Below are 18,576 nucleotides of genomic sequence, written 5' to 3'. Positions count from 1 at the left end.
TAAGAACTAAGTGAAGAGCACAGACAACATGAAATATTGTATAAATATTCGATGAGTGGATTTGAAGTTCATGGTATTGTTTGCTCATAACTAAAAAATATATTTGAGTATATTGTATTTGGATTTCATCGATCAAAATAAAACTTTAATTATGAATTTCGGATTAAAAAAATTGGGTCTGAATGGTAAAAACTGTATAGTCAGGGGGATGGACTGAAAGCGGAAGCCCTAATTTGTACGTATTTGTGCTTCCTCTGTTGATTGACTAGGAGACGCATGTCGCGCATGCGAAGACTTTGGTCGGATCATCCCACGTGCCAACACCGTATATATCGGGCCGAGGCTCCATTCTTTATTTATTTTTGCACAAGTTTTAAACCTTTAAAAAAAAATTCTAGCAAATCATATTTTATTACATTTCAATAAACTTTTCGAATTTGGAGCGGACAAGTTAATTACATAATAATAAAGTTGTTGTTGATAGACAAATTTAATTTAATAATAATTATAAAGTTATTTATTTTTTGATAGACAAATATATTATATTGGACATAAATAGGGGATACAAAAAATATTATATATACATTTACTTCGTACATATGTGAAACATAGCCAGATATTTTCACCTTCGGGATATTTGAAATCTCTCAATGATTCTGTTAAAAGTGTTTTTATTGTTTATAAGTGAAAAAACATAAAATATAGGTTGGATAATGTTCTCCAAGTATAATTTTAAAAAATAATTGAGATTTATTTTTTAAAATTTTTGTAATAAAACAATGCAGGTTAACCAATAATTAAAAGTTATTTTATAAAATAGTTGTACAAGTATCTTCTTATTATTTTTAACATTGAAATCGTTTTTTTTTTTTAAATAGTCGTCCAAATTTTTTTCAACTCTAAAAATGTTTTATAGAATAGTTGTTCAAATACATAGTTATTCTAGAACAACTTTAAAATATTTTATAAAAATTTTTGTGAGTTCGAACAATTTTTATTACTATTATAAATGAAAATAATTTGATATGCAAACTAGACATATAAAATAGTTTATATATATGATTTTCTGGTTGATACTCACGAGAAATTTAGGATCCGATTCCAACAAGTGTCACCCGTCCTGACGCAGGTTTCAAAATTGCACCGAGCCTGAAATCACGAATAAGACCGTTAGAAGGAGGCTAGGAGGGTGTCTTGACGTAGCTCCTCCGACGCTCAAGTCAGAGATTGAGGATATAGCTAAGGGTGCTGCTAAAAAACAATATAGTGAATTAATTAACTGAACACTTAAATATGGTATTTACAGGAGAATACATGAACCTTTGATTGACTTGTCTTTTATTCAAACTAGATATGGGTGAAGCGTAAATGGGACCATTTATGGGGTATACTGGTTCTGACATAAATTTATTATACCCACTCCATAGAAATTCGTCACTTTTTCTAAAGTTGGTATATTCACATCTCCATAAAAAATTAGATGCAACTTTTCCATACATCCCCCACCTGTGCCAAAATCATTCCTACGAGAAAACTATTTAAAAAGGATTATATAATATATATATATATATATATAATATGATTGATAGGTTATTATATATATATAAATTGAATAAACTTTGAGCTAAGGTAATAACCTATCAATCATATTAGCTATAACCATATCAGCACATAATACACTTTTTCAAAAGCGGAAATGAGAAGAGAAAGGAAATGTAAAACAAAGTCGCTGTATTTTCACACATGACAACAGAGTGTCAGGCATGGTGTCTTTTTAGGGAGTGTAGTGCGCATTTGATTCTTTTACCTTTTTTTTTAATTGTTTCCTTTCAATTATTCTGAATTCTCGTCAATAGGCCAGCCAAGTGGATCCCCTCAGCGGATGATATGATACGATGTGGTTGGAAATTTATACCCACGTTTTAGAAATTAAAAAGATTTTGTATTTTATATTAATATGTAGTATTATAACAATTCACTCACTTTTAATATAAGATCAAAATTGTGTGGGAGAATAATGTGAAAATTGGGTGTAAACATATATATTTTCCGCGGCTCATTGATTGCATTCTAATCGGTGCAAGTATATTATCAACTAATATAATAGATTTTGAAATCTTGCAAAATGAAATCATTTGAAAGCATTCAAATTATTCATCCAAATTCAACTTTTCCGTGTTAGGATTGGCTGACTAGTGACTAGACAGAAAAGTAGCTAATAGTTGGCGATCCAAAGAATCTGGTGTTGGTTGAGCGGAACGATTTCTCCAAAGAATCTGCTTCAATGGTACCATCTATGCCACCAGCTTGCTTTTGCACAAGACACATCAGAGACTCCACGATTTCGGACATCGGAGGCCTAAATTCCTGCTCAGCCTGATCATGACCCTCTTGTTAACCTCAATTCTTAAATATTATTTTGATGTAATGCATTGGTGCCAAGAAATGTACCTGAATGCAGACGGAGACAATGTCAGCAAAACGCGAAAGAAATTTCGATGACATGGTTCGCTTAATGGAGGGATCGATCATCTCTCCTAAAGATGCGTTATCGTGAAGCCTGGACGAAGCCCATTTCACCAATAATTGTTCTGATCTTGATCTTGAACTGCATGATTTATCAAATATCATTTCAATGGCTTTTGCCACAGATATTCACGTTTTGAGTTATCCAGAATCTTAATAGCACTATAAACACTGTACTTGTCAAAAGGCCTCCTTCCTGTTAAAAGCTCTAAAAGCAACACTCCAAAGGCATACACGTCAGCCTTTGTATCGTCAATTCCACTTTGAGCATGTTCTGGTGCGATATAGCCACTATTGGAAATAGCCATTTCTGAAGCCTGTATGTAAATTTTATCTTATATTTAGGTCTTTATCTCAACAAAACCTTACTACAGAATGATGATATTTTGATATTTACCTTGAGCTTTACGCTGTTGCTAGTCAAGGATCTCAGGATAGCCAGCCCACAATCACAAACATGGGGCGTAAGTGTTTCATCAAGTAAGATATTTGCAGCCTTTAAGTTGCTATGGGCAACGGATGGCACACAGGATGAATGCATGTAACTGATAATTCCACACACAAAATTGTGATGAAAGAATCAAGGAACGGAAGATTACAAGTGAGTTTTGGTTATACAAGATGGGCTATGAGAAATGACTTGGAAATACTCACTTCAATGCCTGAGCAATGCCAAGAGAGATTTGAAAACGTAGAACCCAAGATAATGGTTTGTATGTGATGCAGTGTAAAGCATCTTCAAGGGACAAATTCCTAATATATTTGTACACAAGGAGATGTTGGCCATGCTCCATACAGTATCCAAGAAGTGTCACGATGTTAGGGTGCTTCAATCTCGATGCATTTCGAATCACATCCAAGAACTGTTCTTCTTCGACGATGGATAGAGACACCATGTTGATGATTTTAACAGCCAAAATCTAATCCAATCGAAGTGCTCATCAGAAAATTTCCATTATTTGAGGTTTCAACATATATTCAACTTGAGTAACGTGAATCAAGTTCAGAGCTTTACCGTGCCATCTGGAAACTCGGCTCGGTAAACAGATCCAAGAGATCCCTCTCCAATAAGGTTTTCTCGACTGAAGCTGTTGGTCGCTACTTGGAGCTCTCCTAGACTGTAAACTTTTGCAGTAATAGGCATCTTTCTACCAGATAAACCTTTTTTCTTTGGCACTTTCATCGTTTTAGTTCGAATAGGAGGCAGACGAGAGGGAGTAATCAAAGGGGAGGAGCTGAATCCTGATATATGTGGGCTGTCCTCTGCTGCCATAGACCACAAATCCGTGCCTAAAAACGAAAAACGAGAAGACAAAAACACATATATGACTTGGCCACTGCAGCGTTATGAAAACTAAATAACAATAACTGATCACTGGTATCGACAGAGTCATATACAAAGTCGCAAATGGTAAATCCTGAGAAAGACCTTGGACGGTGCTAATAGCTCTATTTCTCGCGGAACCTTCACAGCTCCCCATCTCTCCAACTGCTTTCTCATGTGACCGACGATTGTGAATTACAACAAAAAGTGCTGCAAATACTGCAACGAGTGTGCATCCACAAACCAACATAGCTATTCCAGATGGGCCTGGTCTTTTCTTGCTGTGGCCTGATGCTATATGAGTAGGATGGGTATCAAAAGCGGTTAAATTTGTTACTGGTGGACTGCTGATATTCTGTTCTGTGGGAATAACATCTGGAAAATTCCAGGGTGGATAGTTTGTTTCTTTGTCAAACTTGTTACCCCCTATCCTAAATATAGATGAGGGACAGGGAAACAGAGAATTCAGTTATACGGGAGATGGAAATGAAGAAGCTTAGATAGATTGTGGATGGCTAACATAGCTTTACCATAAGTTGTGTATAGATTGAAACTTTTCTGGAATAATACCACTAAAATGGTTGTCTTCAATATTCCTAAAAAGAGAAATATGAGAGTAGAAACAAGTATGATAGATACTAAATTAATACATTTTTATCAAAAGGAACATACAAATCATAAAGTGGGAGATTGGCCAAAAATATTACTGATCCGGTAAAGTGATTTTCCTGCAAGAACCTGCAATATAATCTCTCAGTTACTAGGAAACTTATGGACCAGATACCTGCATTCCTTATCATTCCGAATCTAAACAAACAAGTCTCACAATCCTGTCAGGTTAGACAAAGATTTGAACGAGGTAGGGAGATCTCCAGTGAAGTTGTTGAACGACAAATCCCTGGTTTAAAAGCATATTCTTAGCAAAATGGAACGGGAATTATACTTAAGTTCAATACAAAGAAAGTGAAAAATAGCATACATTCCTTTGAGATTCTTTAGGCCACCAAATACATTTCCCAAAGGTCCAGATAGCGCGTTATGGCTCAAATTTCTGAGAGGAAAATTAAAATTTAGAAGTTTTTTATAATTGCTAAACCAAATTACTGAAGCATATAAGCCACTTACAGATGCCTAAGATTTTTCATTAGATCCAAGGAGTATGGAATGCTTTGACCAAATTTATTTCCTGCCAAGTTTCTGCATCATTCATTGAGTTAAAGAACAGAATTATTTTGGCAACAGCGTTTACAGTTGAACTCGGTTCTTGTTATAAAGATCACATTTGATTGTCTTACAGGTGTGTGAGATTAAGAGGTAAATCATAAGGTATTTCGCTCTCAATGTTATTTGAGCTGAGGTCCCTAATAACATGAAGTTCCCAACAAGGGAAACGTTGGTAAGTACAACGATTCAATGTGACTAATGGCTGATTCAAGCACAAAGAATTCATCTAAGTACTTACAGCTGCTTCAGATTTCTCAGATTCAAGAGCTGAAACCCGAGATTCCCATTGAGGCCCAGTCCTTTAAGATCACTGTAAGTTTGGTGTGCACAAGTAGTTAGTTTTGAGCGTTTAACTCGATATCCTCTCATATGAGTAATGGTGATTACAGGTTGATTACGGACGACATAAAACATGAAACTCCAGTCCATAATTCGCCACAAGGGTCTCCGCCCTCTAATTTCCACCTTTGAAGCTGCACTGGACTGTTGAGGGACCTGTATAGATCTCGAAGAGCTTGAACTGCATAAAACAAGTCCGATAATCACTTCATTTCGAAGTTACTTGATCGAATATGTACCGTCCAAAGAATCAAAAATAATTTTTAAATCTCATCCTATACTTAACGCTTTTATCCTAAATCGTCATACCAATTCAAGTACTTAAGGCTAGTCACTCTGAAATTAAGGTCATATTGATATCTTATCAGGCCGGACATTCTTGCAGAACTTACTTGTATCATAAAAAAAATTGAACGAGGACTCAAACATTTCATAGAAAAACTTGCGGATACATAATTTAAAGAATAGCCGATACAGAATGTGAAAACAAAAACCCGAATACCGTCAGCTTCATCCGTGATTGCGAAGGCTTGTAACACGAGACTCGTCAAGGATACTATCGCAATCAGACACCACCACTGTTTAGCCATTCTTTTCTTAAGAAGAAATTACACAAAATAGATCTCGTCAGTCTCGCAATTAGTAAGAAGTAAAAGCTAACAGCCCTGATTAAACTAGAAACATCAGATAAAGCTTGGCATAACGGAAGATGTGAAAATCAAGAAAAGTATTTGGATACTGTTCTGCTGCAAGCTTCTATCACAAGACAAACTAATTACATGCACAAATCTTCATGATTGCGTCAATACGTCTCTATCTTTCTGTGTGTTTGTTTCACATATACATACATAAGTTTTGAAGTTATTTTGCGGGAAATAATGGTTATATTAAATGCAGCATACATGACACTTGAAACAAACCAAAGAAAAAAAAACACATACACGCAAGATGACACTAGCATGATTGGTTGTTATTAAATGCAGTAAAATGATAGTTCGGAAGAAAGATAAGGATCCAATAACTCGGAATCACGAGACGGAGGATATCTTTAACAAGAACAAAGGCGATGGCCATGTCTGCGTGTGAAGGTGCATACATTTGCTGGGAATTTACAGAGAAATTAGGGTTTCGAAACTACCTGTGAGACAGAGAAGGATTTCACGAAGCGGGATTATTGTAGACTGGAAGAAGCTGAACAGTGTAGAAGAAGAAGCACTGAGTTTGGTGTAAAACGGTTTGAGTGGTTACAGGCGCGTGCGTACCACGGGTTTTGTGCCTTGCTGAATGCTGTGCTGTGAATTTTTAACAATTCTATTATATTTATCTCGATTTAATTCGCTCATTACTAGGGATGTTTATCGATCGATTCGATTCGATTTTCGGTTTTTTATTTCGATTTTTTCGGTTTTCGAAATATATAATCCGATATCAGAACCAATTTTTTTCAGTTTGGTTCGATTTTCTACCAAAACGGTTCGGTTATTTCGGTTGTTTAATTCGGTTTTGGTATAATTATTAAATTAATAATATAAATATATCGTAAAATATAATATGTTAACTTTTTACATGTTTTTTTAATAAAATATTTAAATATAAGGTCTAAATTTTTTAAACAAACAACAATCAACTAAAAATTATTCAAAATGATATTTCATTCACTAAATTTCATATCAAAATATATAATTTAAATAAAAATATTAAAAAATATATAATTTTAATGAAATTTCGGTTTTTTCGGTTTTGACATATATAATCCGAAGCCGAACCAAATAAACTTCGGTTTTAATATTTATCCGAATTACAAAATTCAGATTTCGGTTCGGTTCGGTTCGGTTCGGTGTTCAATTTTTTCAGTTTGGATTTTCGGTTTTTTCGATTTATCCGAAGTTTGAATACCTCTACTCATTACTGCGTATTTAAAAAAAAAATATGATTGATTTAGTAATTTAAATTTAAATTTAAAATAGTACCTTACATTAGGTTTTGATTATAAATCAATAAACCCCAACAATGCAAAAAGTCATATTATGTTTATGTGATATGATAGTATATTTCAAATACATTTCGGAGAGATCATTTTTTTAAATACATAATTGATAGTTAAAATAACAAAGTTCCGCCTCAAAATTAAACGAGAAGCAAATTTTAAGTTCCGAACTCATCGGGTATAAATTTGAGCTAAGATTTGCCTGTATAATCACAAAATATAAATTATCATTTTTTCTAATTTAGCTGCAAACTTCTTAAGCAAAATTAAGAACCTTGAATCGCTCACGAACAGCTTGATTGCTAAACCAAATCAACATTCCATTTTATTTATAATTCGATGGTGCCCTGCTATAGCATACGTGGGCCAAACTACGCACCGAAGTGTCAAGTTTCACACAAACAAAACATGAAGTTCGAACATCACACAAATGCAAGAAACAACGTTGTTGCTAGTTGATAACACAAGATTGCAGAATAATTAGAACTCCAGATCTCAAATCGACCAGTTCACATGATGACCAGGTGAATCATAGCCCCTCGAGTGTTCCAGTTCATGGAACCGTTCTCCACCTTGTTGAGCCAGTCCCAGCTCTCCTGTATACTGATTATTAGAAGATTGATAAATTTGTCCTAATCCCAGATCCGGAGGCATCTCGTGCAGAGTGTCGCTAGCCTGACTACCCTTGAAACTCCACAATGGGCATGCATATTGGTCGATCGGCGGATGAACTGTTGGTGTGCAGATATTGGTACCAAGGAAGTTGTTAATCCCAAGATTCAGGGGTCTGGCGCTAGAGTTCCAGGGCTGATTTGACAGAAGAGAGAGAGCACTGCAAGAGTTCGAGGCTCCATGGAAACATACTTCAGAAGATACTCCAATGTTGGCGGTATGGTTAGGGCTAGTTGTGGAACCCTGCAGCAGATCTGGTAGATAGTTTGGTGGGTTGCTCTGCCATGGAGGTTGATTTCCAAATGCTCTTTCAGATGCTGGAGTGATTGGCCAGGATTCTCGTCCGGTAAGACTCGGGTATGAGGTGAAGTCAACAGTAAAACTTCCACGCTTTCTATGATTCCCTGCCATGGCAAAAAGAAAAGTGGAGTCAACTTGGTGTTAATAAAAGATTCATGACATTGATTAGTATGACAGAAACCATAACGTCTTTTTATAAAAACGATCAAAACGATTCTGTCTAACCTGACATAGATGAAGAAAGACTTCCATAGCGAGGGGAGAATAAAGATCCCGGCTGTGGCTTCCGGCGACGCTCATTGTGGCCAGCGAGCCGTCTGCGGCAGCTTCTTTTTTCTTGGTCGAATTCAGGCAACTGATGAAACCTGGAGAAAAACTAGCTTAAGAAACAATAATTTAGCATCAACTGTAAATGGATATGTTAATATAGATGTTAACGATTCTTGCTTCCCATATTATTTGCACTCTGGTACAGGATTCGTCTGGTTCCACATCTGCTCTCGTGAATTTATTGGGCATGAAAGAGACCACTGACATATTTGGGCATGAAAGTTCCTTCAATAACATGTAATAGGAATTTTTTAATCGAATTTACGGCCCTTCCCGTGTCATTTCCAACAGTTTTTATCTCAACATTCTTGGGACATTTCAAACTAAGAGGCCAGTTGCAAATTGCACTTTACAGCAGCCTCGACACAAATTTGTTGACACTCAGGACAAAGATGCATGATTACATGTCAAATGCCAGAGTTACATTATTTACAAGACACAACTGATAACTCACAAACTATATATAACACTGGTAAAAAGAAAAAAAAAAACTATATAACACTGGAAAGAACTTTAGCACATGCCCACAAATTTCTTAATACAAGCCACATTAGGTACTAAAGAAACTGGGAATCGACTAAGATCCTACAAGAATCAGGGCAAGACCAATATGTTCACAGTCTATGTTGTGTACAGGCATCCAACACAGAAGCCAAAAAGCAACATAAACCAACATATTTAATCTTTATGTTACTGCAATTTGAAAATCTATTCATATACAATTTCATGAAACAACTTAAGGCCAACTAAATCACAACTACCTTAGATAGATAAGTTTTCCAAATATCGAGGGTAATTTTGTAAAATGCTAAGTTTGACACCCAACCATCCCCTAAATCTTGAGTTGTCCATCTTCACAATCAAAATCCAATATGAATTTACGATATGCCTCAAGACAGGGAAATGAAAAGGAGACCCCATACAATATCAATGACTTATCGCAAAACAATTCATTGACACAATTCATCAAACACACCTAACTTAACACCCATCCAAACTATGAGATACAAGACGCACTCATAAAACACAATGAAACCCACCCAAAAAAAAGGATTTATAAAAGGAATAAATTATGTTAATGTATGTCCTCACACATGCGTGTGACTAATTATATATAAATCAAAAGCGAATCTTTAATTCCTCAAAAAAAAAAGAGAGAATCTTTAAAATATAATTTATAAAAAGATCCACACACAAAAAAAAAAAAAAAAACCAGACCTGCTGCACTGCTGGCAAAATCTTTGCTCAAGGCCAGCAACAATGACATTCAAAGACTTGGAATGCACACCACAAACCTTGTGCCTTGAATAGTAAGCCTTAACATCACTCAGATCTACATTACACCCCTCGACCTGGCACCTCGGTGGCGCACCGCCATGCACCGCCCCAGGCCGCCCCTTTTTCGCCGGTGACGGCGGAGTCTGCGCCGATCCACCACCAGTTTTGGGCTGCAAAGCTGAAACAGCCGCATCTTCAAAGTAGACTTTCTTGCCAAAGTTCAAGCCATTTAAAGAATTCGACCCCCCAGAGACCGAGGAAGACGAAGAAACTGAATCAGCCCTTTTCCATTCCTGTCGTCTACAGCCCATCCATCACTGTTCAATGAATTCAAATGAAAGTCACATGCACTATTTAAGCAGAAAATAAACCCATATAAATAAATATACATGAAATTTGTTAGCATGTGGGTGTGTGTGTAGTGGGCAAAAGTAGAGACCTGACAATGGGCCATAACGCCAGCTCTGTGGATTTAAGTGCAGGAGGAGAGGCTCATTTTCTGTCGAAATAAATATATGTGGGAGGAGAATAATGGAAAGCAGGATTCGCATTGTGTTTTTGGTGCAACTTTTTTTTAGGGTTAGGCTTTAAGCTATGCTATGTTCTCTTACAAGAGCTATTTATAAATAATTACAGCAGGTTTATAATTCCTTAGTATGGAACCCATATATATTTTTTATCAATAAATCGTGGAAATTGAGTATATAATAAATCAATCAACGGTGTGATAAATCATTAAAACGTGTTTGAAGTTTTAAAATTGAGTATATCTCAGTCCAATTTTTAGATTGACAATATAACTTGCACCGTTTGATGATACTTTTTATTAGTAGATCTCAACGGTCCTCAGACAGAATCGACTTAACATATGTCTGCAATGAAAAATAATATTTTCGATATAAAAAAATAATATTTTTTATATGAATCAGATCGGTAGTCTAACTTACAAAACTGACTCAAACGGTCTAGTACGGGTCTTTGTGATTTTCTTGCACATTCTTGGTATCAAATGCATCATGTATTATCATATATCAACAATAAAAAATCATATGTTTGGCACAATACATTTTTATCCAACACACATCGTGTACATCAAATATATCATTGATTTAATCATTTCTGGTGGACATATAAGTACCAAAAACACCACTTTAACGTACTGTTACAAAGTTTTCTTAATGAGTGATTGTGTGTGTTTTTTTGTTTTTACGAATAAATTATTGTGCTTTTTGGGTCTAAATATAAAAGGTGCTTTAATCGTACAGTGCACTGATTTTGCTAGGATTATAATTTTCTAAACATGGTAACTGAACAAGCCAGTTTAAACAAAATTGTACTTTATTATATTTATGTTACGAAAAACATCTTTATCCAACTTCCTTATATATTCTCCGCAGACTGGAATTTTCCTACATTGGAAATATTTTCCAGGTGGTGTGAAAGTATAGTAAATTAGTTGGGAGAATTAGATAGATCCGAAGAGATTGGAAATATTTTTCAGGTGGTGTAAAAGTATAGTAAACTAGATTGGACAATTAGATAGAGCCGAATCTCTTCGGGATGGCCGATTATTATTGAAGAGCACAAGGATCGTTTCTTATGTTTCTCGATACCAAATTTTGGGAATCATTCATTCTACTTAATTTAACAGTAAATTATCAATAAATCCTCAACAACTATGTTTAGTTTTTGTCCGACCGATAATTTTTTTTTCTCACGAAAAAAATATTTCTGCACTTTTTGAGCTCCATATATGTTGTTTTTTGGAATGAAATTCGTTACAAAACTTTGAAAATCTGATATTAATATATGATATTTGAGTACGAAACGTTTTAGATCTGACACTAATTTATGATTTTAGAGTACTCGAACATGTATAACAAGTATTGATATTAACGACACGTATTTTTCAGAGTACAAAACATTGAAAATTTGATATTCAAGTGCAAAATGTTTCAGATCTGGACATTAAAGATGATTTTGAGTACCAGATTATGTGTAACAAATACTGGCATTAATGACCCATGTATTTTTTAGATGAAATCGATACAAATTATAAAAAATGTGATACTAGTATATGATATTTCAGTATCAATTTTTTCATATCTAGTACTAATATATGATATTTGAACATACAAACAAATGTATAAAGTGTTGTTATTAATATAATTGTTCCAGTTTTATACTCAAAGTTTTATCTTTTGTATAATATATAAAACAGTTAATATTTAAATATCATACATTAGTTTCATATTTCCAATATTTTATACCAAATTTCTCCTAAAAAAAACATACGTGGGCTTAGAGTATGCATATGTATATATTTTGTGAATCAGGGACTTGGTAAAATTTGTTGGCTGAAGACTAAACACGAATACAATTATACTGATGGGTATTTAATTTAAAACCAAAATATGATTTTTTTTGTTGATTTTTATTATTCAAAAGTAGTTTTAGTATTTTGCTAATAAATTGAAAGTTATTCTAGTATTTTGGTAATAAATTGAAATTTTCTGGAAAATCTTACCTCTAATATTTTTGTCTAATTTGCAGTGTTATTATGTTGCCCTAAAAGTAAATTTGTGAAAATACATATGTCAAAGTTTGAATTAAGATTCAATACCTTTACACATTTTTTTAAGAATTAATACCTGACAATGCCATAATTTTAGTTTTAACTCTTCACAAACCCAATTAGATTTTTGCCCTTATATTATTTTATTCACAAATATCTCCAAAGTCTTCTCCATCAAAAATATATTTTCTAAAAAATTATCATGAAATAAGAGTAAATACTTATTTTGACATAAAAGTACCTATTATGGAGTTTCGGATATTTGATTTCGCTATTTGAATATTTCAAATTATAAGAAAATAATATAGTTTCGATTAATCACCACAAATGTAATCATTGTTGGTTTTTTCATGAAAAATGCATTAGGATGACTTATTCATGTCATTTTTAAAAAAAAAAAAACATAGTTCGTCACTTAACGTGAAATAAGATTAAATATTTATTTTGACCTATAAAGTACCTATTTTGGAGTTCCAGATGCTTGATTTGGTCATTTGAATATTCCAATCGTATACTAAAATATTGGATCTTCGAGCGATCACTATAAATTCATTAATTGTTGGTCTTTTCATTGAAAATGCCTTAAGATCATGTTATCTAATTTTTGAAAAAACACAGTTCCTCACTCTAAATTTATGTCAAAATAAATATTTAGTCTTATTTCATGATAAGTGATGAACTATATATTTTTTTTAAAAAAAATGACATGAATAAGTCATCCTAATGCATTTTTCATGAAAAAACGAATAATGACTACATTTGTGGTGATTAATCTAAAATATAGTAATTTCTTATACATTTGGAGTATTCGAGGAGCGGACTCAAGTATTTGAAATCCCATCATAGGTATTTTATATGTCAAAATAAGTATTTACTCGTATTCCTTGATAATTTAGAAAAAAAAAATTTAATTATATTTTAGTTTGAGAAGACACATGCATTTTTTGTTTTGTGGATAAAATAATATATTTATTTAAATAATTAAAGGGCAAATAGTAAATTTGAGTTTGTAGAGAGTTAAAACAAAAATTATATTATTATCATGTACTAATTCTTAAACAAAAACATAGTTAGGTTGTAAGGCCCGAGAATTGGATTATTGTAATCTGAAATGATTTGAGTATATTACCGTAATCTGGAATTAATCTGAAATGATTTATTGATTAATTACGGTAAATATAAATGGAACGGATCGGACCGGGAAAGACGAAAGAAAATCGAAATGGAAGGGCTGGGTGTGCGTGACCCGAAGGTCTCGCGCATATGCGCGGAAAGTGTGCGCGCATATGCGCGAGCCATGCGAATGCCCAACAGCGAGTCCAGAGAAGTTCGCGCACATGCGCGGGTGTAAGCGCGCACATGCGCGGGAGTTCCAGAACCTTGGGCGCATATGCGCCGAGATGGACGCGCATATGCGCGAGTGGTCGAAGGCACGAGGCAGTAGGTCTCGTGCATATGCGCGACAACTGGCGCGCATATGCGCGAGTAGTCCAGTAGCTGGATAAGGCTTCCGGCGCATATGCGCGGACTTGGAGCGCGCATATGCGCGAGTCATGCAGAACGGAAAGATGCCACTTGCCATGATGCATGCGCGAGATATATATATATATATACACAATTCATTATCCGGGAGCAAATGAAGAAATCGAGGAAACCTTTGGAGAATTGATTCTTGATGTTAGAACGCGCTTTGTGCAAAATCCGTCCGTTCGATTTTGAATCCGAATACGGTATCGTGTTCCTATCAACGCAGGCTACAACTGGACGTAAGTTTTACTACGTTCTGACATGTTTTGAAAATATGTTGTTGTCAGAATTGAATAGGAGTCATATATGATGTTCTTGACATAGTAGACATCGTATAATTGAAATCAGATTGAGAAACAGACTGATTATGTAATTGTTATGATTTTGGGAGTCGATTTGACTAAGAATTCATATCAGATATGTATGGTTATTGAGATTATGACTAGTATCGACATTAATTATGAGTTCTGGTATTATATCTGTGATGTTTGAATTGACGGGGTTATCGAGACTGTATTGTTATACCGTCGAAACATCAGTTGATTGATATTGAACAGATTCGGTAGTGATTTTGATTATATCGTAGTATTGCCAATATGAATTGGATGGTGTCTTGATTCGACATTGATCAGATTATGTGTTTTGATTTGAATTGATCAGAACAGGTTCTGAATTGAGTTGTTATTGATATTATATCTGTTCGGTATTGTTATTACCAGATTGGGAATGGACCGAGACAGAGTCGGGACTTCTTCTTCTTCTTCTGAGCGAGAAGATAAAGGTATAAATTAATGTTGAGTTGGGATTGCACAACTCGAGTGAGGTTTGACTCGAGTTTCCCTAAATCACATACTTTACTTATCGCATTGATATTTGCATTGAGTTGATTGATATACTTGTTCTCTTGAATTATAGATAACAGGTGTTAGACGAGTAATCTTGTGACAGAAGTGCCTGATAGTGGTAGGAGTACCACAGGCACATTGCACGATGTCATAAGATATTGTATTGGCGGAAGTGCCATAGTCTGTCACTGGATAATTGGCTATCGATGTGGATAGAATTATAGCTCCTTCTATTACTGGTGATCAGTACTGTATCGATGTGGATAGAATCATAACTTCTTCTATTACTGTTGATCGATGTTATATCGATGTTGATAGAATTGGAGTTTCTTCTATTACTGGTGATCGATACTATACTGATGTGGATAGAAACAGAGTTTCTTCTATTACTGGTGATCGATGCTATATCGACGTGGATAGAACTGGAGTCTTTTCTATTACTGTTGGTCGATATGGAATGCCAATGTTTGGAAATCGGGATCCCTATGCTAGGATTGAGTCTAGTCTAAAATGTAGAGTCACTGGACTAAGTGACAGTTATATCTTATTGTATTGATTAATTAGTTCCAATGACGATTAAGGACTGTATTAGCGTCCGGGTCCCCATATAGGTACTAATTTTAAATGAAACAGAAAGATTTTTCATAAATTTACCCTTACCCTAATTTCTGACTATTACTAGATGTTCACAAAGTCGTCCCTACAACGAGTAATAGAACATTGGCAACATTTGACAATTGCAATATGTTAGTTATTACGTGCTGAGGGTCGACCTATGGTTTAGATCCCACCATCTTTCTTGCTTGTGGATTTAATAATCTTTAAATTGGATTTGCCAAATATTTGAAAATTGAGAACCAAATGATTAACGTACTGTTTTGTTTTCTTATCAGAAACAATCGATTTCGTAAAAAAGTTGGAGTGAATCTCATGTGAGACCTTCTCACGGATCTTAATATGTGATGCGGATCAATCATACTCTTATTCACAATAAAAAATAATACTCTTAGAGTGTGTTTGGTTGAGTGGATTAAACAAGGATAGATTAATAGTCAAATATATATCGTTAAAATTTTAAAATGTTTTAATAATCATTTTGACCCGATTTAAGATCCAATTTTATTAATCAAATAGTTATCCATAAAATTGGATCTTAAACCGGGTCAAAATGATTATTAAAATAACTTAAAATTTTAACGATAAATATTGGACTATTAATCTATCCTTATTTAATCCACTCAACCAAACACATCCTTAGCATAAATAGTAATACTTTTTAATGGATGACTCAAATAAGAGATTTGTCTCACGAATACAATCTGTGAGACCGTCTCACATAAATTTTTGCCAAAAAGTTAAGTGGAGCGCATATAAATTCTCTCTCGTAAATAGTAAACAAGAACATTCATTAAACATTGGAACTAGTTTTGGAATTCCATTTTGAAATTTGGAAAAAAAAAAAGTAATATAAAATTTGGTTCAACAATTTAAAATAAATTTATTTTAAATTTAAAAATATATGTTTTGCATATTTGTAAATTGATTTTATATTTATATTAAAAAACTCATAATCATTTATCATGAACAATTATTTTTTTTAATATATGATTTTTTTTATTAAATATATTTTTTTCGAAATGAAAAAAATATAAAGTTTATCAAGATTAAATTAAAAATAAATTTACCAAATTTGAATAAATTAGGTTTTTAGTATTTAAAAAAAAAATTTTAATAGAAATAAATGATTATATAACTTTTTACTATAAATTTTTTTTATATTTATTTCAGAATAATTTTATAAAAAAATATATAATATAAGGTGTGTGTGAATTGATAGTATATGTATGTGGATAATTGGTAATCTATAAAATTCGAGAAAAATACTTAAAATCTATGAGTAAGTTATACAAATTTATTTATAAAATAATTTTATTTTTCATTTATCATACAAAATGTCTATCCTATCATAAAAGTTCTTCTTTTCGAACAGTAGAATAATATTTTCAATTACAAATTCCATCAAATCCTGCAAAAGGGTGAGATAGAAGACAGAAAAGTTGATTGATTATCACAAAGTCTTGCTTCGTTTTCACTTGACCAGCTCGTGAATTGCGAACAATTTGGTCAAAATTGTTCAAAATTATATGTAAATTATGCTAGTAGGTCTCTTATAAGACTGTCTCATAAATCTTTATCTGCGAGACTAGTCAACTATTCACAGTAAAAATTAATACTCTTAACATAAAAATTAATATTTTTTCATGGATGACCCAAATAAAAGATCCGTCTCACAAAATACGATCCGTGAGATCGTCTCACACAAATTTTTGTCATATTATGCATGTATTTCCATGTCATACAACAAAATCAATCGATCATCTGAATTCAAAATAAAATATATTTGTTAGACTCGGTCTTAATTATCAGATTGACACATCACGATATTAATTTTCTAATATTTGTTTTTGTTTTTTTTTAAATAAACTTTTGATTCCTAGATTCTTATTAATTGGACAACTAATTTGTTTTTTCTAAAAAAAAAAGAGAGAGAGAGAGAGGATATTTTCGTCAGTGTACGTCAAAACTGAAGCCACAAGTTGGAGCTCAAAAGTTAGCATTCATTTATTGTGTAGTTTGAGATATGGTGAAGAGGCCTGGTGCCTGTAATGGTAGGAATAGATTCCTAATTCGGCAGCTCTATTGATCATTTTGGAAATTATTAAAGCTAGTACGTACGGGAGAGGAGATTGATCGATCGATCTCCCACAATATATAAACATATTTCAACAACCTCACTAAGTTTAAACTTAATCTTTTTGTAATAATAAGAATTCGACCGTGCGAGGATTGGTAAATGGACAACATTTAGCTATGCAAAATTGTTCGTAGATTAAGAACAAAATATTGCATTTAGATTTTTCTGATAATGCGTGGGCCTGCGAGATAAAGGGAGCAGCTGAAGGACGAGGGCCCCCGCTCGTGAAATTGGTAATTGACGGGGTCTCACCAATAAATGGATGATTTTATGTTACATAAGCTCCGATCGATTTGTACCAACATATAAATTTGTTATCCGGTATTTAATTTTTATGATGTAATACACTGCTTTAAAAAGTTTGTTTGACCAAAACTTGTTAAACCATCCAATACGTTAAATCGAGTTGTTGTGAAAAAAATAATAATTCTATACATACATCGTCCCGTATGTTTTGTCGTTTAGCCAATAGTTCATATACCAAAATAATTTTTTCTCGATAAAAACGCAAAACTAAAAAGATATAACACTCATGATGATAAATAATAATAAGTTTTAGTTTGAGAAAATCCACGAACCTACTCTTATCTTGTCCTAATTAATATTTTGAAATGAGGATGTGAGCGAGGATAAGAATTTGATCTCCGTGGTTGTGGGGAATCGGGAGAAAAAGGAGGGTTGTGATGAAATTCGAGAATAAAGATGGCAAACTCATCCCCATCCCATCATGTTGCTATCTCTAATCAAAATGTTTGAATTGAAGTGAGTCTCAGCCCAACGGATCAGTAGAAGACCTGTACAAGAAATAAATCAAATGGGCCTTATTTGCTTTCACGAGGCCCAAATTGTAAATTAAATTTACTGCGATTATGTCAAGGACATAGCGAACCGGAG

The 18,576-nt window shown here is 33.7% G+C and overlaps 2 protein-coding genes across 2 annotated transcripts; both read right to left on the bottom strand.

Moving 5' to 3' along the window:
* Positions 1-2,055: 2,055 nt before the first annotated feature.
* On the bottom strand, positions 2,056-6,003 carry LOC140832214 (protein STRUBBELIG-RECEPTOR FAMILY 2-like). Its single transcript, XM_073196102.1, has 16 exons — positions 5,916-6,003; positions 5,462-5,594; positions 5,313-5,384; positions 5,146-5,211; positions 4,976-5,047; positions 4,830-4,901; positions 4,677-4,748; positions 4,523-4,588; positions 4,381-4,446; positions 3,956-4,281; positions 3,542-3,816; positions 3,181-3,446; positions 2,924-3,071; positions 2,704-2,843; positions 2,452-2,608; positions 2,056-2,376 (listed from the first exon to the last, which is right to left on the bottom strand). Exons 1-16 carry the CDS (start codon positions 6,001-6,003, stop codon positions 2,200-2,202), a joined length of 2,196 nt encoding a protein of 731 aa, XP_073052203.1. The 3' UTR covers positions 2,056-2,199.
* A 1,700-nt stretch (positions 6,004-7,703) lies between these two features.
* Positions 7,704-10,580, bottom strand: LOC140832215 (squamosa promoter-binding-like protein 9). Its single transcript, XM_073196103.1, has 4 exons — positions 10,420-10,580; positions 9,921-10,297; positions 8,598-8,737; positions 7,704-8,476 (listed from the first exon to the last, which is right to left on the bottom strand). The coding sequence occupies exons 2-4, from the start codon at positions 10,289-10,291 to the stop codon at positions 7,896-7,898; spliced, it is 1,092 nt and encodes a 363-aa protein (XP_073052204.1). The 5' UTR covers positions 10,292-10,297; positions 10,420-10,580; the 3' UTR covers positions 7,704-7,895.
* Positions 10,581-18,576: the final 7,996 nt, after the last annotated feature.

The sequence above is a fragment of the Primulina eburnea genome, chromosome 5 (assembly GCF_022965805.1).
Source record: "Primulina eburnea isolate SZY01 chromosome 5, ASM2296580v1, whole genome shotgun sequence".
In the NCBI taxonomy this organism is placed as follows: domain Eukaryota; kingdom Viridiplantae; phylum Streptophyta; class Magnoliopsida; order Lamiales; family Gesneriaceae; genus Primulina; species Primulina eburnea.
Note: the sequence above shows the minus strand (reverse complement) of the source record. Positions and strands in the feature narration are given on the sequence as shown.